We start from the raw sequence: 22,652 nt of genomic DNA, 5'->3' as shown, positions 1-22,652 counted from the left end.
TCTCTGATCATTTTCCTTCCCAGTAAATACTTTACCAGTAAAATATTGTAACGTTCATATTTTTAAAATTTGTAGTTATAAATTTGAAATAAAACTTCCAAAATAGTAAGTGAATTTTATTGTTTATTATTTAAAACACAAACCAATAGCATGAACTCAAAACAGTTCTTACGGGTATAAAATATAACTAGTAACAATTTGTAAATTAATTTTTCTCACACAAATTCCTACGTTCTTGTTTTTTTCTCTTAAGATTGGCTAACTGTAATTACCGTTACCGATATAATAGTTTATACCGTTATCTGTAAATACCGTTATCCTTATTCTATAAACAATTTAAAATTATAAAAATACAAATTTTCGATTTGGGGTTATCTTGAAAATTAACGTTTTTCCAATAACTTATATTGTATTATTTATACAATATAAGATGAAGATATGAATCAAGTTTGAACTAAATTAACATTAAGGTTTGCAGAAAAATACGATAAGTAATTTGGAGATTGCTATGTTTGGTTTTCCAGGTGGACATTTCGCCGTTTGTGATAGTTTTGTTTGCATAATATTGGTAATAGAAACTAAATTTTAGTTATATATAAGACTTTTAATTCCAACACGTTTTTTTGTGGTACACTTTTAAGTATGTTATTGTCCACCATTAATAAAACATATGTGGATATAATTGGAATTTAAAATTACACATGAATTACACATTCACTCAATTACACATAGTCTACACATCCAAGTTAAAATTACACACAATATGTGTAATTACACATGAAGTGGCAACACTGATAAAAACAGTCAGTCTTGCATGAGCATTGATAGAAGCAGGTTGTGTTACGCTTTTATGCTTGTTTATTTCATTATTTCAGCTATTTGTTTTTGTTTTTGCCGGAGAATAATACTCAACTCATACAACTACAATATATAAAAACTGTAGTGGTGTGAGTTTGCATTTCGCTGCTCTAAGATAAAGTATATTATACGGTGAGTTCAAATTTGTAACCACTTTTCTCTCTTTATGCAATTTTTTAAATTTGTTTCTCCTGTTGCCATCTCTAAGACACTACCACCTTTCTTCTTCTTTCTTTTCTTTATGTCCTCTTTTTTAGGAATGACATACTTTTTCATTGTAACTGACTCTTGAAGGGAATTTTAATGGACACCACTTTTTGAAGAAAATCTAAAAAGTTCTTGAAAAACCTATTTAGTCCGACCGAAATCTGTCAAAAAATTTACTTTTATTTGAAAAAAAACCGTTTATTTTATTACCTACTAAAAAACCTTAAAAATAAAAGTTGAGAAGTAATTTTTTTACTTGTTCGGAAATTCAGAAATGATTTTTTTTTAATTTTTGGCATTAAACAAGATCAACGAAACAGCTTGCATTTTTATAAATTTGTTAGGGTTGATAGCTCTCATAATTAGAAGTACAAAAACGTTAACATTTTTGCCAGCTCTCTCTTAGTTTAAGAGTTATATGAATTTAAAGTCAATACATATAATAGTAAATTTCTCATATATTTGGAAAACAATCTGATCATTATGGTTATCATTGAATAGTGCATCAAAATATCTTTAATATGATATATAATATGGTACTGTTTATTAATATTGTGAGCCAAAAATTCCTTTTTGAATTTATATGACAGCACTTCAGAAAATTTTTATATACAGAAAAAGTGATTTTAGCGAAGCCCGTGTTCGATACACCCCAGAGATTAAATACCCTTCGACCGGCCGAATGCCGGCAATAAAGAAGTTATGAATATTAGCAGAAACAAAAATATAAACTGTTACAGGGATCTTGATTTGTTCCAATTTTTTTAATTTCAATTCATTTTTAAAAAGTATATAAATATATAAAAAAAAAACCTTGAAAAATCGTATAAATTATGAAATATCTCGATAGGAATTAAGGGTTATTTTGTATTTGACAAATGAAACGTATGCGCCGGCATATAAATATCGCTCGGAATATAACAGTCGCTCTAATATAAATATCGCTCATTTGCTGCAACGTCCTCATAACTCAAAAAATTTAATTTTTCAAGACAAATTTTTAGTTTTTAAACCGATATATCTGAAAACCCGAAGAAAATCTGAAAAACCCATATAAGTAGCAACTCTTTAACATACCAAAATAATACATAAACATCCCCTTTTTTAAAAAAAAACTTTAATAATGCATTTTTTTATTTTTTAGAGAACAAAACACTTTTAATACTTTCTTAAATCCAAAAATTACATACAATTTACATTGTACCCACATTACCGCATATGAACAAATGCAGTAACATGGTACATATGTAGTGTTTATGTTGTATAGCGTAATTTCTGTTTACATACAAAATCATACAATTATGACAAGAAAAAATCTATAAAAATTATAAATTACAATTACATTAACAATTCCACATTAACTACCGCTCTTTGGCAAGTGATTTATGCGCGATTGGTATCCGATAGCACACGCACAATACAGCCAACACCGCCTTTGGCAAACGCTTTTTCATGCCACTGCAATAAATGCCCACTAGAGCCTTCGGAAGGAATCTCAAAGCCTCTATAGATGTATTTCATTAAAACATCTAGTAAATCATTTTCATTTAATGTCTCCACAGCTTGGTCCATTTGCGAGGATTTTATAGAGAGCAAAACCCGTAATGTTAAGTTAAGGGCGTGGTCCTATAAACGACATTGTGGGCGTTAGTTATATTATTGTAATGCTTAATAAAGTTTCAGTATTTGTTTACCTTGACATGCTGCTGTTTGCATCTTAAAGGAGCGTTTTGTAAAACTAAAAGCAAAGCCTCTATATACTTGCCCTGTGTTAGCAAAGTTGTAATTTCATTTTCATCGAGTTGTGCCACAGCTGAATCGGCTTCATCTTCTCTGAAATTGTCTTCATTGTATTGATCAACATCGATTTTACGGAATGCAGAACTGGAGGTATTTTTGGCCATTGTAACAAGCAGTCTTTATTGGTTTTCTATTTAATTTATGCAGATAATTATAAATAATCCTTTTATTTATTATTTTTTCTGTGTTTTTTTACAAAGATAAAAACAATTTTGTAAATGAATCACTTATAAAATCAAGAAGAAGAATTGCCGAATATGGAGCACAGACATCCAAGTGTCAAAGTGAAATTCACCTTGCAAAAAAATGCAGCTGTGTTTAGTAATCACTCCAAATACAACTATGTGGTACTGTGTGTATTATGTTGTTGTTGTTTTTCGAATATTGTCAAAACCAGCTGTTTGTTTGAACGTTTTTGCAGTCCCGTCTAGCAAACAGGTAAATTTTATTTTTTTTTACATTTTTTCTCATGAATTTTGGAAATTATTTACGAAATTTTGTTTTTTTACTTTAGGAAAATGTCAAAGTATCTGGGCCTTGACCGTTTGGGTAAACTCTTTCAGATTGTGCGCCAAAATGGTGGCCTGAAAAATACATACCTTAAATTGTATAGGCAAGTGTCTGCTCCAACTTCTTATATAATTTGTATTTGGGTTTGTTAAACTTATTGCGAATATTATTTGTTAATTTCAGAAATGATGATTTAAAATTGGGCACCCTGGTGGGCACTGACAAATATGGCAATAAATATTTCGAGAATCCTTATTATTTCTATGGCAGAAATCGTTGGGTAGAATTTTCCGACCGTGTTGGCATGGACTATGATGGTTCACAAATACCCGCTGATTGGTTCGGTTGGATGCATTATAAGGTGAGGTTTTTTTTTTGACCACTAGCTCATTTTACATAATATTTGGTTTTGTTATTTCCAGACTGATCTGCCACCAATTCGTGATGGTAATCGTCCCAAATACAAGTGGATGGCTGATCACAGTGAGAACCATTCCGGAACTCAGGGTAAGACATTATTTGCTAACTTATAGATAATCCTTAAATAATAATCTTAAACTAGTTCTATAATAAATATCCATTATTGAGGATATAGACATCATTTCAAACAGATATCACAAACATTTATTTATTTTATGTCTTCATTCTGGTAGAATTGTTTTTAACTCTGTAGTATGTTGAAAACAGGCTACTCATTACATGTTTAATGTAAGTTTCTTAGGACTATTATATTCTATTCAAAGCCCAATAAATTCTAAAATTATCTGTGTAAACACTTACAAATATATGATTTACAGTTCTATTTGATACGAAATTTTAATTAATCAATTATGCGTAACACGTTAATTTACACCGTTCTCTAAGCACGACGACGTTAAAAATGGTTCTACAAAAAACTGGGATGGTCTCCAAGATTTTGGTCCAAGGATATGTTAAAAAAACTAACGTAGTATGGGAGCATACCCATACGATTCCATAGACCAATAGTTAGACGACCAAAAGCCAAAATATTTTTACTTTATTTAAGAAATAGCTTTTATTGTGTCGATCATCTGTAATGTTAAGTAATGTTAATCTATTAATTTTCTTCGTTGCTACGTTTAACAGAATTAAGTTATTAAATTGAAAAAATATTAAATTATTTATTACTATTTTTTTTTTTAACTTTTCTCCTTCTTTTGCAGAACAATATATGCCATACACTACTACCCGGCCAAAAGTTGAAGCTTGGGATCCCAAAAAATCGGGCAACAAATAAACAACTAGCTATTGTTCCGAAAAAGAGAAATAAGCTTACTCTAGTTTAAATTAATAAAAAATCGTTGAAAATATATAATTAATTCTCCTTCATAAACAATAAAATACGAAGAGATATTATTTCCTTTAAACATCTTACATATAAAGTCTTTATTTCCAAAATCACACTTACAATTAGAAACTTAACATTAAAATTAAACGTATATTTACAAAAGTGCCTCATTACAAACAATTGTATTGCATTACTGTATTAATGAAACAAATGTTATTAATTCACAGCAGCATTCGAGGATTCCAATTGTTTTTGTTGACGTCTTTTGTATTTTTTAGAAGTATCGGAACATTTAGTGGTGATGGCGGCTCTTATTTCACGTTCGGTACATTTGAACTTGGATCGTACACAGTGGATGATATCGGCTGCCTTAACGGGATCCAATTGCATTTTAGCCGGTCTTTCGCGACCATAGAAGGCGGGTGATGGTTTGCCGGTCAAGGTATGTGTGGCCAAGACATCACCACTAAACACGAAACCCAAAAGTTGTCGTGTGGCTGCAGCAGCAGATGACCAAATAATGCTGTCGTAAGATCTCGCCTCAACTTCTGTGCCATTTGGTCCCAAAATATATACCTCACCCAATTGTTGGGGATATTCTTCTTGTTCTTTTTCCTCCGGCAATGCTGGCGTCGGTACAGTTTCAGCCGAAAATTCTTGATATTCCTGATCGTCATCAATTAGTTTGCGTTTGGCCGAGCTTTGCAAGCATCTATTAAATCTGTTAAGTTGGTCTTCGCATGAAGGGGATGATGATGATGGTGGTGGCGATGAGGATGATGATGACGAAGATGCCGAATATATTCCCGAAGATGTGTTGGAGACTGCATAATTATGATCCATTAAAAGTTCATTCACATGGGGTGCTAATTGTGGCATCTTCGTTGGGGGTTTGGAATTCGCAAAGATTTGATCCATAACCACTAATAGACGATTAAACGCTGAAGTACTTACAGCTTGGCGTTTAAGTATGAGTTCGAAACGGTCTATCTTTTCTTGGTAATCAATCGAATTGACGAGTTGAGAAGATGCTGAGGTATTTAAGTTATCTTCCACAGACATTTTGTTAGACATTTAGTTTTAGTATGTGTTGTTTTAAGAAAAAAATATTTTTTAGTTTACTCTCGACGCTGTCCTAAATTGAACTGTGCTCTATTCATTCAATCTTCTGGGTTTATATACAAATCACAAAACTGTCCTCCTACATCTAGAACTAACAACCTGTCCTTTTTCTAAACGAACAGGTATTTTATACATTTATTGCTGTACCTGGTGAACAGATTTGCATTTTAACTAATCCTTTTTTGTACCTGAATTACCTTTTCTAGTTAGTTAAAGGTGCAATTTAACAACAGATGCTACTTGCAAACACACGTTTCGGATTGGATAGTGCGTAGTAAGTAATAGGTGACATAAAAGATAATAATAACATTTATGACATGAATGATCTTGCTTGCATAGCATGCTAAATTCTATGTATGCATAAACTTCAATGATCTTTATTATGACTTGCTGTTGCTGGGTAGGATGTGTGAGTGTGTGTGGCCGACCACCAACCGTTTTGTTATGTTCTGTGGGCGTGTATGAATGACAATATGTTTACCTTGAGCAGCATCACATTGTAAATTAAAGAAATACATTTTTAAAGAAACATTACTTTCTTTTGTACTTGTTTGAGATCAGTGTCTTAATCTTTTTCGTATATGTACTATTATTTTGCATCTGCTCAGGACTGCAGGCTTATTATAAAACAAAAACATACCTAGTTCATGTACAAACAAATAAAAACAACAGGATTTTTAAATGTATAAATTTTGCCTGAATATGAAATCTTTTATAAAGGACAAATATAGATTAAGAAAATTAGTTTGTTCATTGAATCGGATAAACAACATGCTTGAAATATGGTAAAAATAAATAATCGTTTAATATTGAACAAAAATTAAACAATTCATATCTGAACTCAAATAATGTTTTAAATATTTTAATTAATCTTTAAAATAATAAACATTTCGAAGCGTAATTAATACGCCATTGAAACATTTCCATAAAAAGATTCTTAAAAACTCATATTCAGCCCAATTATGAATAAAAATTCCCCGGGAGTTTTTTCCTTTTTCCTTTTCCCATTTTTTCTATTCAAATTCAATGTTATAAATAAGAAAAAGGAAAAAAACTCCCGGGGAATTTTTATTCATAATTGGGCTGAAAAATTGTGAAATATCAAAGTAACAAGGGCAGGGAGAAAACAGAAATGATCGACAAAGCATCGGAACTTATCCGTTCCAAATTTGTTGAAACTTGGTACACAGTTTCTTTATGGTTAATATTGTATTCTTGGTTACAAGAAGAATCTAAACTTGCAACATCCTTTTGTCTAATCTTAATGCATGTTTCAAATGCATAATTATGTTCAAAGTTTGGCGGACAACAGTAAAAAATGTTACTTTATGCAGACATGTAATCGATGCTGTAAATTTAAGAACTGTGAATATAAACTAAGGGCCTCATTTTATAAAACGAAATGACAAACGTTAAAATAAAATCCTATGGAAAATATTCATGTTTTAAACCATTTTCCCAGTATTATTCATACAAATTGCTTACGCTTCCAAACGTTTCGTTTTATAAAATGTGGCCCTAATTGTTGATCGGAGTAATTTTACATGCAAATATTATTAGTTATTAATGTAATTTAATTTTTGTCTTTTATGAAATAAGATCTTCTCAAGGACTATTTATATTTTAAATATTAGTATCATAAATGGATTTTTGATTTATTTAAAAAGCGTAAAGAGCTTTATATACACTGACCCCCACTAAAATTTTCCGGTAAACATTTTCGTTGAATATTTTAATCCTTAAATGTTCTTTTTGAAAGGACTTTTTTTGATTTTCTCAAAATAAGGGGTCAAATTGACCCCTAAAGAGAGGAGCTAGAGGGTTAAGATCTTCTACAAAAATGATCCCCATAAAATTCCACAATATAACTCTGACAATAATAATTCTCTCAGACATTTTTTTTCATATTTTATTTATTGTATCTTCACAAAATAATATGAACTATCAATAATTTGTTCAAATCTTAAATCTAAATATTAATTTTTATTTACGTCGCACCACAGTTGGACGAAAAATGATGTTTAATTTATAGATCCTATCATCAGTGCAGGTCTGTTGGATTCCTTCTTATTAGTCGGATGTAGCCATTACTTCTCATTAATGTTCGTGCAAGTGGGTTAGGGTGAACTCTGAACTCTCACTTCGATCAGATTAAATTAAAACTTTTACCCACAAAAATGATCTACTCAACATGCCCTTTAAGAATTATGGGGTCGTTATTCTGTTCCAATCAAAAAGTCGTAATTATAACGATGAAAAGCTTATTCTTTTTTCCTGTGAAACTCCCGTTTTTGGATGAATACTTCTGCTCGCAAATGTTTTAAAAATTGCTGCTTGACTAGCTCCCAATGAGTTTACAAGCTCTGTTGTATTTGACAACAATTTTCATGGAGTAATGCCTACAATTCTTGGTTTTCAACCTTTTTGGCTGACCTGGGAGATCTTTATCTTTCGTCACCACTTCTGAACCTCACAAACCATCTCTCGCACGTTGAAACCGATGGACACATTCACCATAAGCATTGGTGTGCTTCAGCCGCACTGTTTTTCAAATTCGATATTTTCGAAGCAAAAAAAAACTTTGTTGTTTAAACTATAATTTTTACTAACTAAGGCCGGGTAACTTATCAAAATTTTAAACATAGTTAAAGCTTAAACAATGTTTAAATACATTTTTTTCATATAAAAATTAAGCCTTAACTATGATTGAAATACCCGGCCTAAGTCAAAATAAATGTCAGATATGAACCCTTCAAAATGACATAGAAGTTATTAAAAACAAAATCCGCTTTAAAAAAGATAAGACGCCGTCTATTGTAAATCCAGCATTTTTAGTTCATACACCCAATATTTTCATAGACAATAAACATCATAATCATGAAGTCTAAAATATTCTTATCCTAGCCACTAGTGAATGGTATGAAAAGCTAATAATCGATTTTCGACTTTTCGATCAACCATTTTCATTTCGATTTCTACAGTCGATTAATCGAACCCAATAATCGATTTTTTAATGATCGACCTGCATTTTTGGGAACTATAGCAAATAACCCATATACGCTATAATTACGGATTAAAATCATATTTTGGAAGAGTATTATAATTCCTTTATGTTGAGGTGCTCATTTTAAAAACCGTAATGGCAAACATTTGACAACAATTTTATGGAAAAAATTTCGTAGCACTTTTTATAAAAATTTCTTAAGTTTGAAAAAATGTCGCATTCAAAAATGAGGTCCTCCGTGAATATTTTCAGATGTCAGCTGAATTTACGATTGCAAATTTTAATGAAAACAAAAAACGCAGACAATACTAAAAATTCCGTAATTTTATTTCTATTTCGATTAATCGTTATCAAAAATCGATTTCAGCATAAAAATCGGAGTATATAATCGATCACGAAATAATCGTTTTTAGACCCAGAAAATCGATTTTCGACCATAATCGTAATCGATTTACCATTCACTACTAGCCACACTGAACATCTCATAATATGAGGTACATAGTTGAAATTGTAATTAAATTTCGATGCATTTGAATATCCAGAATCGTTATTTTGCACATACAGTGAACTCGTGAAAACGAGAACTAATTTTTAACAAGGGTGTTCACATTTTCAAGTTTGTTCATGTTTTCGATTGTGAAAATTATAAAACAAAAGTAGAGCTACACAAATATGTACGTATGCATATGTTTGTTGAGAGCACTCTACATAATAAAACAATAAACATAAAATATGTATTCCTTATACTGGGATTTCCAAATTAAAAAAGAATGCAATAAATAAAAGGATTTGTTTGCAAATGGTCACACTTTGTTTTATACATATATTTATTCGACTTTTTAATTGTGACTAAAATTTATAATTTTTCTTTATTTTTACTAAATAAAAAGTGGTATCTTAACATTTTAAAATACACATAAATATTAAACAAATACAATAAAGGGGTATCTACAATAAATCCTCGAATAATTTTCTATTTTAATGATTAATTTTTACTTGCTAGATTTACGACAACTATTTAAAATATAATGAATGAAATAATTTTTTTTTGCTCTTAATCCTTTTTGAATATAAGCCCTTGATATTATATTAATTTTTGTTATAAATACTGCTACACATAGAGCTAGTTTCTGGAATAAAGATAATCTACATTCTTTGCTTAAACCTAGATTAAACTAATAATTGTGTTTCTCTCTTATTGTTTTGTTACTATATAATCTAGGTTTAACTGAGCATCATTGGTGAGTTAAACCTAAGTATAAACAATTCAGCACAGCAGCTCTTTGTTTTGATTTGCTTTATTAACATCAATATAATTTTTAATATACATTTTATATGCTTTAATGTCACTTTTTGGTTGCGGTTGCTTTTTCTTATAAAATTTAAAGTATTGCCATATTAATATGAAAAATTTTGAGGAATAAACATGTGATTTGGCAATGCTAACAAAATTAATCCATTAGTGAGAAACACAATCATTGGTTAAACCCCGGCAAAATATGTTTCAGGTTTAATATAACATCGTGTTAAGCTGAGTTTAACTGACAAGTAAGGAACTAGCTCTTAAATTGCTTTTACAATTGGCGTCTTAAGTTAACTATGTTTAGCATTTAATTAATACCAAAATGGTATCTCTTTTAATTATCTATTTGAAGATTATGACGTCTGGCTAAATTTTTTAAATACATTATTCGGCGCTGTGCTTTATTTATAGATGCATCCGTTACAAGAAAACCATTGTATAGAAATGCAGCTTCTGCTTTCATTCGATCTTCCGCTGGTTTCATATCAATCAGCAATTGGCTCATTTTCTTTTGTTTTTCAGTTATCACATTCTGAAATGAAGATGAATAATAGAAAATGATACATAGTTAATAAAAAGGAGTAATGAAATTTACAGTAGTTTATATTTAAAATAAAATATAAGATTTCAGTTTGAAATTCAGCCCAATTATGAATAAAAATTCAACAAACAAATGCTTTAGTTTCATTCATTGGCTTTCTTAATTTTTAAAAATTTTTTGTAAAAATTTATTAGTAAAAAAAATATTTTTCCCAATTTTGACCCATTGTAGATCAAATTTAATTTTTTTTTCATTTTTTTTTTAAATTTAAAAAAAAATTTTTTGAAACTTTTGGTGAAAAAAAAATCGGGTTAAAAAATATTTTTTCCGACTCACTATGGTTTTATATACGCCATTGCAAAGGTCTTTGAAATATCGATCATTAGATATCCATATTGTCTATATAATGACTTAGTAATCCAGATATAAGTCAAAAATAGGTAAAAAATCAAGGTTGTCCTGGTTTTTCCTCATATCTGAGCCATTTGTGGACCGATTTTGCTGATTTTAAATAGCAAACTTCTCGAAAGCATGTCTGACAGAATTATTGAAGATTTGGATCACGAAGATATCTGAGGTCTTCAGAAAATTGATTTCAACAAACAGACGGACATGGCTTAATCGACTCCGCTATCTATAAGGATCCAAAATATGTATACTTTATAGGGTCGGAAATGAAAAATGTAGAAATTACAAACGGAATGACAAACTTTATATACCCTTCTCACGAAGGTGAAGGTTATAAAAATATGCCACAAATCGAGGTTGTTCCGGGTTTTTCCTTATATCTCAGCCGATTTTCTCGATTTTAAATAGCAACCGGGCCGGGAGAATTCCCGTTACATTGATGTGCCAATCATGTTTGTAAGTTATTTACATAACGAGAAGGGAACCAATAGTCCAAATTTCATGTCTTTACCTTTTGACGTTTGGGCTGGGCGATGTTGAATCAGTCAGTAACTCACTAACGTTAGTCTTTTATATATTTCTATAGATAAATAGATAGATTATAGCCTTCACCATGAGTGGTAAGGTTATAAATATATAAGTTTATATATACTAAACTATACTTACTTTTCTTAAAGTATGTACAGCAGTATATCTAAGGTCATACATTGTTGACGTCAAATCAGATAACTCGTTGCCAACCTTAACCACAAAACCTTTCTGTGTTGTTTGCTGTTCCTGAATATAGACAATAATATTATAAGCATGATTCTCTGTTTTCAATATCACATCATTTTTATGAAAAATTCCAAACAGATATTGTTCACCATTCAAAGCCAGTGGCGTTGACATCTTATACATGGCCAAAACCCAAAAGCTGTGATTGAAATAAATTTTATTCACAATTTCGCTAAATCCTTGCGGTGTAAAAAACTACAAAATTATACAATTGTTTTGAAAAAGAAAAAAAATTAAGAAATTAATTTCTGTATGTACATATGTATTTAATATTCCCATCATCACTTACAATTTGCTTACAAATATCATACAATTCGTTTAGTTTGTTGATGGCATCTTGTTCAGTATCTGCTATATAGAGAACATAACCTAAAAATATTTGCTCTTCATCTCGTACCAAGACAGGTTCGGCCTCTTTATTTTGATGAGCTGGTAGCATTTTATCCCATACAAGGTCATGTGATCTAATAATTTTACGCACAAATTTATAGGTTTCTTTGTTATATTGCACTATATACAATTTAGAGTGTCTATTTTTTTGAAAGACTTCGGAAGGTTTTGGTATTAAAGTGGTGTCCATTTTATTTATTTCAAAATATGTCCGTATGCTAACTCTATATGTATATACCAATATTGTAAAAGCACTGTAAGAGTTTCAACTAACAAAATAATACTTTAGCTCAAATTATATTTTTAGTACTAATCATTTAACGGTACTTTATCATAATTATCTAGGGTTTCCGAATTTCTGATCATTTTGATTATTAAGTTATCGAAACTTTCGATGGGAAATACACATTCAGAAATTATGTACATTATATGACAAAAATATTAATAGATATACCATGAAATGTTCCTTAAAAATATCGTATTATTTTGAATTTTTATATCCACACATAAAAATATTTGTTGCAGACCCTCATAAGATTCTAAGACTCAGTTTTTGACAACTGAGTTAGGTTTATAACAGGAGAGTTTCCGATCTATGTGTATTTATCTATGACTCAAATTATGTAGACATTTGAAAATTACATAATTCAATTTAAGCTTAATTCATTAAAATCTCAATTCAAAATAAAACAAGTAAGAGGGCTATATTCGGCTGTGCCGAATCTTATATACCCTTCACCAAATTATACTTTAAAATACAAATCTTAAATATTTTTAGGTAAACAAAATTTATTTTTTTCCAAAGTTTTTTTAAATTTTTTTTTTCGAATTGCAATTAAATTTTTTTTAAATTTAAAATTTTAAATAAATTTTGTTAAAAAATATTTTTTCCGATTTTGACCCATTGTAGGTCCAACTTACTATGGTCTTATATACGTCGTTGGTCTTTGAAATATCTATCATTAGATATCCATATTGTCTATATTAATGACTTAGTAATCCAGATATAGGTCAAAAATAGGTAAAAAATCCAAGTTGTCCTGGGTTTTTCCTAATATCTCAGCCATTTGTGGACCGATTTTGCTGATTTTAAATAGAAAACTTCTCGAAAGCATGTCTGACAGAATTATTGAAGATTTGGATCCCGAAGATATCTGGGGTCTTCAGAAAATTGATTTCAACAGACAGATGGACATGGCTTAATCGACTCCGCTATCTATAAGGATGCAGAATATATACATATACTCTATGGAGTCGGAAAATTATATTGTGGAAATTACAAACGGAATGACAAACTTATAAAAATGTAGGCAATTCATTTCGTAAAACCATTCCCAATAAACAAATTCTTTGACTTCATTCAAAATCTTTTATTTGAACAGAATTTACTAATTGTTAAATTAATCTATATATATAAAAGAGTAACGTTACTGACTGACTGACTGACTGATTCATCATCGCACAGCCCAAACGGCTGAAGCTAGAATCACGAAATTTTAACTGTGGGTTCCTCCCTCCCCAAAACGATCCGATAAGAAGGGATTTTTGGAAATTCGAACGTTTAGGGGGTAAAAAAGGGTAAAAACGGGTAAATTCGGTAAACTTATATCTTCAAAACTAATAAAGATACAAAAAAACTTAAAATAGCATGTTACTCCATTTAAAAAATAAGCTGACAGGTGTTTCGTACTTTTTAGAAATTCGAAACTTTTAGGGGAGAAAACGGGTAAAAACTGTATTTTGGTACTTTTTTTGCACCCTATGTATCTTTTAAACCAATAAACATAGAAACAAATTTTAAATCGTATTCTTTAATTAACAAAAAATAAAAAATATAAGTTTGGTACTTTTTGGAAATTCGAACCTTTAAGGGATAAAAATTGTGTTAATTTTTGGTACTTTTTCATAAAATATGTTTTTCTATAATTTGACATAGACATACGAATATTTTATTATGAGCTCCCACCACGTTACAGAAATTTATTTGAATAAAATTGTACCACCTCAATGAGGATAAAAAAGGTACCAAAAAGGGGATAAAATCGGAAAAATACATTATATTTGAAATTATTAAGCCAATTTTGATAATTTTTTTTAACGTTGGTTCCTGGATTCATACAAAAATTAACTAACAGGGTGTTATTTGGAACTCGAGTACCAAGGTGTATATTGGGCCAAATCCGGGTAAACAGTTTGGTACTTTTTTAAAATATATTTATTCTTGGGCACATTAACACAGATTTTAATATTTTTATACATGCCTGTAGCATAAACAATTTTGGCAAAATGGAATATTTTTAAATTTCAAATTGTTCAAGTAAGAAAAGGGAAATTGGTACTTTTCTCCTAATGGTACTTTTTTAAAATTTTAAATTATTTCAGTTATCGACATTAAAGTTAGCTGATATGTATTTGAGTGAAGTTAGTGTTAGGAATAGGGGATAATATTTAGGTACCAAAATGTGTGAACTGTACTATAGGTACTTTTTTGTTCATCTAATGGTACTTTTTTGAAATTTCTATAATAATGGACTTAGAAACATGAAATTAAACATATATGGTCCTAAGTGAGTGAGAATTCTAGGGGGAGACTTTTTGGTATTTTTTCTTTATTGGAATGGTACTTTTTGTAATTTCTTCACCAATGAACCTAGAAACATGAAATAAAGCTTATATGGAACCGAGTGAGTGGGAAACCACAAGTGTGGATTTTTTGGTACTTTTTCTATATTCTAATGGTACTTTTTTGAATTTTCTATAACATAATGGATCTAGAAATTTGAAATTAAGCGTATATGGTCCTAAGTGATTGAAAATTCAAGCGGATACCTCATGGTACCTTTTGTTTATTCTAATGGTACTTTTTTTAATTTTCTATAGCAATGGACTTAAAAACATGAAATTAAGCATACATGGTTCTAAGTGAGTTAGAATTCTAGGGGAGACTTTTTGGTACTTTTTCTTTATTCGAATGGTACTTTTTGTAATTTCTACACCAATGAACCTAAAGCCATGAAATTAAGCTTATATGGACCCGAGTGAGTGGGAAACCACAAGTGGGGGATTTTTGGTACTTTTTATATATTCTAATGGTACTTTTTTTGAATTTCCTATAATAATGGACCTAGACTTTCCAAAAAATCGAAGAATTTCAAAACCGCGGTTTCGGTTTTAAAAAATTAAAAACCGGTCGGTTTCGGTTTTGTGATAATTTATTAAATCTTAAGTATTATAGAAACAAAATTAGTTGATAATATAGGAAATGATATACAAATCTAAAATTCAAACTTGACGGGTTATGGTTTAGTGAATGCGAATTTAAACGTGATAATCAATGGTACTATTTCCTTATTGCAATGGTACTTTTTGAATATTCTATAATAATGGACCCAGAAATATGAAATTAGACATTTACAATTAGATTCACAAAGTGAGACTTGATAGTACTATTTCTTTCTTCTAATTGGGGTGGCGAAGCGCACCGGGTCAGCTAGTTCATAATAAAATTCATTAAACCTTTGAATTAAGAATAATTGTTCTTAATACAAATCTAAACCAAATTGAATTTAATTTTTTTTCTTAATTCAATTGGTTTTTGTTTTGCTTTTTATCATTTACAAAATGAATTTAAAAAAAATGTCTAAAGCCTATTTGTAATAGTTTTGAATTGAAGAAAATTTTAGTCATTCAATAAATTTGTTAAAGCTATTTTACATGTTTTGTTTGATATTGTTACGAAATTGTACTTGAATTCAAATATAACGATTTTAAGGGCTGATTTAAAAGTAGCATAACGCTTTCAAATAACAGTGCTGTAATAGCAAACTGTAACATATCTGTGGGCATTATTAAAAAAAAGTGAGTGAGTTTATCAGAGACGCTTTTCGAATAAACATCAACTGAGTGCCTTAAAGTGTGCTGTATTTTCCAGTGAATTCGTGTACATTATAAAGTGTGTCTGTCTTTCTGCGAATTTATAAACGTGTATAAAAAACACTGAGCGACTATTTAATTCTTTACATTTTAAATAAATAAAGAGTTGTTACAATTTTTAAACTACTAAACGGCTTTTATTTGCAATCAAAAGTATCCGGTTTTTTAAAAAAGGTTAAAACGTAACAATCAGGCCTGTCACACATTTCGTACGGAATGGTTTCAATTCCGTAGTTTTTATTCCGATCGATTTCGTTTTAGGTTCTTAAGATTCCGTGTAATTTGTTAATTCAAAAAATATTTAATAGTTCTGTATTTCAGATTTTAATTTGACAGCCTTTTTTATATTTAAACAAAAGTGAAGTTTTTGGTACAGAAATTGATTAAAATTTTAAGAAAATCAAATAAATACAAACAAATATCAATTCCACTTTGAAAACTGAAAGTGGTTTCATTCCGAAAGAAATTTTCTTTTTACTTTTTGTGAAGAAGAAAATTAAGGAATTAATTCCACTTTCGATCGGAATGGAATTCGGTGACAGTCCTGAATATATATAAAAGAGTAACGTTACTGACTGACTGCTTCATCATCGCAAAGCCCAAACGGCTTAAGCTAGAATCACCAACGTTTAGGGGGCAAAAACGGGTAAATTCGGTAACCTTATATCTTCAAAACTAATAAAGATACAAAAAAACTGAAAATTGCATGTTACTCCAAAAAAAAAAAATAAAAATAAGCTGATGGTGTTTCGTACTTTCTCAATATTGGAACCTTTTAGGGGAGAAAACGGGTAAAAACTGTATTTTGGTACTTTTTTTGGCACCTTAGGTTTCTTGTTAACCAATAAACATAGAAACAAATTCTAAATCGTATTCTTTACTTATCAAAAAATAAAAAATATAAGTTTGGTACTTTTTGGAAATTCGAACCCTTAAGGGATACAAATTTTCTTTATTTTTGCTACTTTTTCATTAAATATGTTTTTCTATAATTTGACATAGACATACGAATATTTTATTATGAGCTCCCACCACGATAGAGAAATTTATTTGAATAAAATTTTACCACCGCACATGGGGCTTAAAAAAGGTACCAAAAAGGGTATAAAATCGCGAAAATACATTTTATTTGAAATTATTAAGCCAATTTTGATAATTTGTTTAACATTGGTTCCTGGATTCATACAAAAATTAACTAACTGGGTGTTATTTGGAACTCGAGTGCGAAGGTGTATATTGGGCCAAATCCGTGTAAACAGTTTGGTACTTTTTTTAAAGCATATTTTTTTTCTTGGGCCCATTAACACAGATTTTAATCTTTTGAGACATGTCTGTAGCATAAACAATTTTAGCAAGGGAAATTGGTACTTTTCTCCTAATACAGTAATTTTGACTTACCTGCACAACCAACTTTGCACTATATTTTGTGCAGGTAAGATAAAAATGCAGTTAACCTCAATGCACTTACCTGCTCATTGATGCTGGTAAGTGCATTTACAGTTTACTGCCCAAAAAAGCAGCTAACGGCAAATAATTTACATGAAGCTTTTTAATTTATCCGTCTAAAAATATCGTCAAATTGCTATTTTATCTAATTTTAAAATTATCATGAAGTTTACAACATATTTTTTTATTCAAAATCGTATTTTTCTTATTTGTTTTGATTTAATTAGGCAGCTAAATTAATTTTTTTTCATGAAAACCAGTTATAGCTTCCAAAAGTATTATGCACTTATCTTAAATGTGCAGGTATGAACAATGCACTTAAATTAACGAATTTATATGGAGTTTGGTAAATAAATATACAAAACACAAGTTTTGTGCACTTATATGTAAAATGCTCTTAAGTGAAAAGCAGGTAAGTCAAAACTACTGTAGTACTTTTTTAATATTTTAAATTAGGAATAGGGGATAATATTTAGGTACCAAAATGTGAGAACTGAACTATAGGTACTTTTTTATTCTTCTAATAGTACTTTTTGAATTTTCTATAACAATGGACTTAGAGACATGAAATTAAGCATATATGATCCTAATTGAGTAAGAATTCTAGGGTTAGTCTTTTTGGTACTTTTTCTTTATTCGAATGGTACTTTTTGTAATTTCTTCACCAATGAACCTAGAAACATGAAATGACGCTTATATGGACCCGAGTGAGTGGGAAACTACAAGCGTGGGATTTTTGGTACTTTTTCTTTATTCTAATGGTACTTTTTTTAATTTTCTATACAATGAAATTGAAATTAAGCATATTGTATATGGTCCTAAGTGAGTGAGAAATTTTTCTTTATTTGAATGGTACTTTTTGTAATTTCTTCACCAATGAAGCTAAAGACACAAGTGGGGGCTTTTTGGTACTTTTTATATATTCTAATGATACTTTTTGAATTTTCTGTAATAATGGACATAGAAATATGAAATTAGGCGTGTATGGTCTTAAGTGAGTGAAAATTCAAGGACATACTTCATGCTACTTTTTCTTTATTCTCCTGGGTACTTTTTTGAATTTTCTATAATAATGAAGAATCCAAAAAACCGAAGAATTTCAAAACCGGGGTGTCGGTTTTAAAAAATTGAAAACCGATCGGTTTCGGTTTTTTTTCGATTTTGTGATAATTTATTAAATACTAGCTTGACCCTGTGCACTTCGCTACCCCTGTCCAAGTATTAAAAAAAGACATAGCATATTGACGCTTCCAAGTAAGGATCTATCTACAGTAGCCCAATAAAGTCTACATACAGGAATTCAAATTAAATTTCTTTCGATGAAAACTGCATTTGTAAGTTAAAAGTAATGAAATATATTTGTTAACAAAATACATTCACACTAAAAAATTAAAACAACATCACTTAAGTCGGGTTTAGTAACATTTCCTATCACGCCAAAATTTTACCGTTATTAGAATTTTTGATTCTGAGTCAAATAACGGGGGTTTTTTGTGCTTTATGTTCAAAATATTATGAAACTAATAGCCCCGCCCACCCAAAAGTAGGTGTGACCGAGAATAAATTTTTCGTTACTTTACTCAGAATCAATAACTCTAATAACGGTGAACTTTTGGGCGTTATTTGAATTTTTTTCGCTAAAATCGACATAAGACATGTATTATTATATATCTCATAAAAAAACTAAAAAAACTGCTTTAAATTAAAGTAACATAATAATTTTTCCTGTATGTACACTTTCTTGGGCTACTGTATGTTCCAAATTTCAATAAAATCGGTTCAGCCGTTTAGGCGTGATGATCAAACAAACCAACAAACAAACTTACAAAGACATTTATATATTTATATGGATTAAGTGTTTTAGAAACCAAATTAGTTGATAATATAAGAAATGCTATACCAATTTAAAATTCAAACATTACGGGTTTTGGTTTAGAGAATGCGAATTCAAAAGTGATAATCAGTGGCACTATTTCTTTATTGCAATGGTACTCTTTGTATATTTTATACTAATAAAATGGTAATTAGTGGTAACTTTCTTTAGCATTTTGTATAATAATGGACCCAGAAATATGAAATTAGACATTTACAATTAGATTCACAAAGGGAGAATTAATAGTAATATTTCCTTCTTTAATTGAGGTGGCGAAGCGCACCGGTTCAGCTAGTAGTAAAATATTTTTAAAAACATTTAAGTTGTTAATACATATTTATGCACTTTATTTTAATTGTTGTAAACACTTTTTCAATGAGCATTTAAGGTTTAATAAAAACCATATGATTATATTTTCTGTTAGCTACTGAGATACTTTGAATGTACGATTATCTACAATTTAAAAGGTGTTGATAGAGCGCATTTTTTATTTATTGCAGATAGTAATTGAACTGCTTTTCCAATAAACAGACATAATTTTGTAAGTCCCTGGTATATATTCTATAATCTAAATATTTTAGTAAAATTTTATAAAAATTCTAATTCTTTAGGCATTTAGATCTTCATTTATATTCTTGGAAAAAATGTCGGACACCAAACTAGATGACTTTGAGCCAAAGTATATTCGAAATGCAACAACAATAACAAATAAGTCATTGAAAGATTTTCCAAATGTCGAGCACTTTTTCAAAATTCTAGTTCAAAATGCAAATATTGAAACTAAACATGTTGGGAGATCATTTCTATATAATCAAAATGTGGAGAGATATCGTTATTTTTCAGCCCATGGTCTTTTTATGGATTATTTTATACGGAAACATTTGTCCAATAAATATAACATTAAAATAACTGATTCACGCACAGAACACATTCTGGAAAATCCGGATGATTACATCATTGGCAAAAATAACAAATTACGAAATTCGATTGCAGAGCATTATGAAATTTTTAAAAATTCAAACACCAAGGCCATGGATATTATTAAAAGTATTAAAATTGTATCACTTTCACATCTAATATACTTCGATTATGGGATACCAAAACACGAGTACACTGTTAATGAGGATAATTTACGTGAAATTATAAGATATTTTGAAACACTTCCATATAAAACGGTAGAATTGAATCCCAAACTAGGCTGTGATTATTTCAATGCAGATGCCGATTTAATATTCGATAACGATGTGATATACGAAATAAAGACCTCAAAATTTAGATCCCTTACATATGACAAACCTAAGATACAATTAAGTAAGTTTTATCAAACGATTATCTATGGATTCGGTCTCTACAAAAATACGGGAATTAAAGTAAAAAAATTCAAAATTTACAACCCTTTATTAGGCGATGAGTTTTCTATTGAATTGGATAATATTGATTTTGAGTTGTTCGAAAAAGTCCTAAAGCGCGATGTGGCAGTATATAGTAGTTTGCACGAAATTTTAAACGATCAAATGGTTTTGAACTTGTCATTATTTTCTGGAGAAGAAGATCCAAAATAAAGTTATATACATATGTATGTATATATATTTAAGTAAATAAAAAATAAATATGTATAAAATAAAGTAGACTTTCATTTTAGTTGAAAATATTGAACACCACTCACCTAGTGATAAAAATACATATTTGTGTACATACACATATTATATTCAATGAATTAGGGGAATAACCCAATTGGTTAGTTTAGTTCTGGGCGAATTCATTATAGGTGAGAGCAAATGTTTTACAACAAGTAAAACATTTACAAAAACCACACGCCACTTGTTTATTTGTTTAGTAGGGTTCTATAAGTCGATTATTCGAACAATCGAGTTTTTGCTGGAAAAAGTCGAACAATAGATTAACTAATAAAGATTTAGATTGAAAAAAAATATTTAATTTTTATAAAATAATGCACTTTCTATACGAGAAAAGTGTTTGATAATAAGAATCTACATAACTGATTCTATATGTGGTCAAAATTTGGTTAAATTCTACTTCCACAAAGTAGGTCAAAAGATCAATTGAAATATTACTTTTGTTCCAGATGTCTCTACTATGTAACACAAAAATTTTAAACTCAATTATTTCGAAATGGCAAAAAAATTATACACTATTGTTTTATTAAGGGGACGATATTATTTAATACATTTAACTTTTATTGTTAAACAGTGCAAAAGACGCTATAGAACAAAGTCAACATTTTAAAAATCGAAAACTCGACTTTTTGTTTAAACTACAAACCCTATTGTCTAAAAAATCAGCTTTGCTATTGATACCACCTTATATTAAATACGTCTGGGTGGGAGTTTTGCGGTTTAAAAACTACATATGTACACACACACGAGTTTTGCTTATATTTTTATCAGCTTATCATTTCTTTGTGTCGATAAGTAACGATATTTTAGCGATTTTCCAAGAAAAAAAAAACATGTAATTCCTTCCCACCAAATGCCTGTATTACGTTTTCTTTTTTACTTTTCATTGAATTTCGAGGAGTGTAGGTAGGATTAGTATGACACTTCGTATAAAACAGCAAATTAATGTGCTGTTTTTCTATAGCGAACGAGTACTTTGAGTGGAAATTTAACATGTGTTTTGTTATTGTAACAAAAACAAAATACATGTAATACGTCCACTCAAAACGCTCATTCGCTTTAGAAAAACAGCACATAATGCTTTTCAGATTTTACGAAACAAATTTTATTAAATATTAAATTTTTCATTTATTTATAACAAAATAGCTGCTAATACTCCAACAATAAATTTCAGTGAATTTATAAATTTTTATCAATAATTAAATTGGGAATTTAGCACATAAAAAGCAAGTAAGAGAGCTATATTCGGCTGTGCCGAATCTTATATAACATTCACCAAATTATACTTCAAAATAAAAATTTTAAATATTTTTAGGTAAACAAAATTTTGACCCATTGTAGGTCCAACTTACTATGGACTTATATCGTCGTTGCAATGGTCTTTGAAATATTAGATATCCATATTGTCTATATTAATGACTTAGTAATCCAGATATGGGTCAAAAATAGGTCAAAAATCGAGATTGTCCTGGTTTTTTCCTTATACATATCTCAGCCATTTGTGGCCCGATTTTAAATAGCAACCGAGCCGGAA

The 22,652-nt window shown here is 29.6% G+C and overlaps 4 protein-coding genes across 4 annotated transcripts; 1 reads left to right on the top strand and 3 right to left on the bottom strand.

The window, feature by feature from the left end:
• Nucleotides 1–2,193: 2,193 nt before the first annotated feature.
• Arpc5 (Actin-related protein 2/3 complex, subunit 5) lies at nucleotides 2,194–3,148 on the bottom strand. Its single transcript, XM_065501077.1, has 2 exons — nucleotides 2,760–3,148; nucleotides 2,194–2,691 (listed from the first exon to the last, which is right to left on the bottom strand). Exons 1-2 carry the CDS (start codon nucleotides 2,967–2,969, stop codon nucleotides 2,449–2,451), a joined length of 453 nt encoding a protein of 150 aa, XP_065357149.1. The 5' UTR covers nucleotides 2,970–3,148; the 3' UTR covers nucleotides 2,194–2,448.
• A 28-nt stretch (nucleotides 3,149–3,176) lies between these two features.
• On the top strand, nucleotides 3,177–4,778 carry ND-B17.2 (NADH dehydrogenase (ubiquinone) B17.2 subunit). The gene is made up of 5 exons (XM_065501076.1): nucleotides 3,177–3,303; nucleotides 3,380–3,478; nucleotides 3,559–3,736; nucleotides 3,798–3,882; nucleotides 4,560–4,778. Exons 2-5 carry the CDS (start codon nucleotides 3,384–3,386, stop codon nucleotides 4,631–4,633), a joined length of 432 nt encoding a protein of 143 aa, XP_065357148.1. The 5' UTR covers nucleotides 3,177–3,303; nucleotides 3,380–3,383; the 3' UTR covers nucleotides 4,634–4,778.
• Nucleotide 4,779: 1 nt separating this feature from the next.
• Nucleotides 4,780–5,746, bottom strand: Elba2 (Early boundary activity 2). The gene has a single exon (XM_065500001.1). It carries the CDS (start codon nucleotides 5,744–5,746, stop codon nucleotides 4,901–4,903), a length of 846 nt encoding a protein of 281 aa, XP_065356073.1. The 3' UTR covers nucleotides 4,780–4,900.
• Nucleotides 5,747–10,447: 4,701 nt separating this feature from the next.
• On the bottom strand, nucleotides 10,448–12,419 carry LOC135950460 (uncharacterized). Its single transcript, XM_065500000.1, has 3 exons — nucleotides 12,129–12,419; nucleotides 11,729–12,034; nucleotides 10,448–10,645 (listed from the first exon to the last, which is right to left on the bottom strand). Exons 1-3 carry the CDS (start codon nucleotides 12,417–12,419, stop codon nucleotides 10,448–10,450), a joined length of 795 nt encoding a protein of 264 aa, XP_065356072.1.
• Between the last annotated feature and the right edge of the window lie 10,233 nt (nucleotides 12,420–22,652).

Source organism: Calliphora vicina, chromosome 2, assembly GCF_958450345.1.
Source record: "Calliphora vicina chromosome 2, idCalVici1.1, whole genome shotgun sequence".
Lineage (NCBI taxonomy): Eukaryota > Metazoa > Arthropoda > Insecta > Diptera > Calliphoridae > Calliphora > Calliphora vicina.
This window is presented reverse-complemented; position numbering and strand designations above follow the sequence as displayed.

Coding starts and splice junctions, on each gene's coding strand:
- Arpc5 (XM_065501077.1), bottom strand. CDS start 2,969: ATGGCCAAAAATACCTCCAGTTCTGCATTCCGTAAAATCGATGTTGAT. Junction 2,692..2,759: donor GCAAACAGCAGCATGTCAAG/GTAAACAAATAC, acceptor TGTCGTTTATAG/GACCACGCCCTTAACTTAAC.
- ND-B17.2 (XM_065501076.1), top strand. CDS start 3,384: ATGTCAAAGTATCTGGGCCTTGACCGTTTGGGTAAACTCTTTCAGATT. Junction 3,479..3,558: donor ACATACCTTAAATTGTATAG/GCAAGTGTCTGC, acceptor TGTTAATTTCAG/AAATGATGATTTAAAATTGG. Junction 3,883..4,559: donor GAACCATTCCGGAACTCAGG/GTAAGACATTAT, acceptor CTTCTTTTGCAG/AACAATATATGCCATACACT.
- Elba2 (XM_065500001.1), bottom strand. CDS start 5,746: ATGTCTGTGGAAGATAACTTAAATACCTCAGCATCTTCTCAACTCGTC.
- LOC135950460 (XM_065500000.1), bottom strand. CDS start 12,419: ATGGACACCACTTTAATACCAAAACCTTCCGAAGTCTTTCAAAAAAAT. Junction 12,035..12,128: donor ATGATATTTGTAAGCAAATT/GTAAGTGATGAT, acceptor ATAATTTTGTAG/TTTTTTACACCGCAAGGATT. Junction 10,646..11,728: donor CTGTACATACTTTAAGAAAA/GTAAGTATAGTT, acceptor TCTTCATTTCAG/AATGTGATAACTGAAAAACA.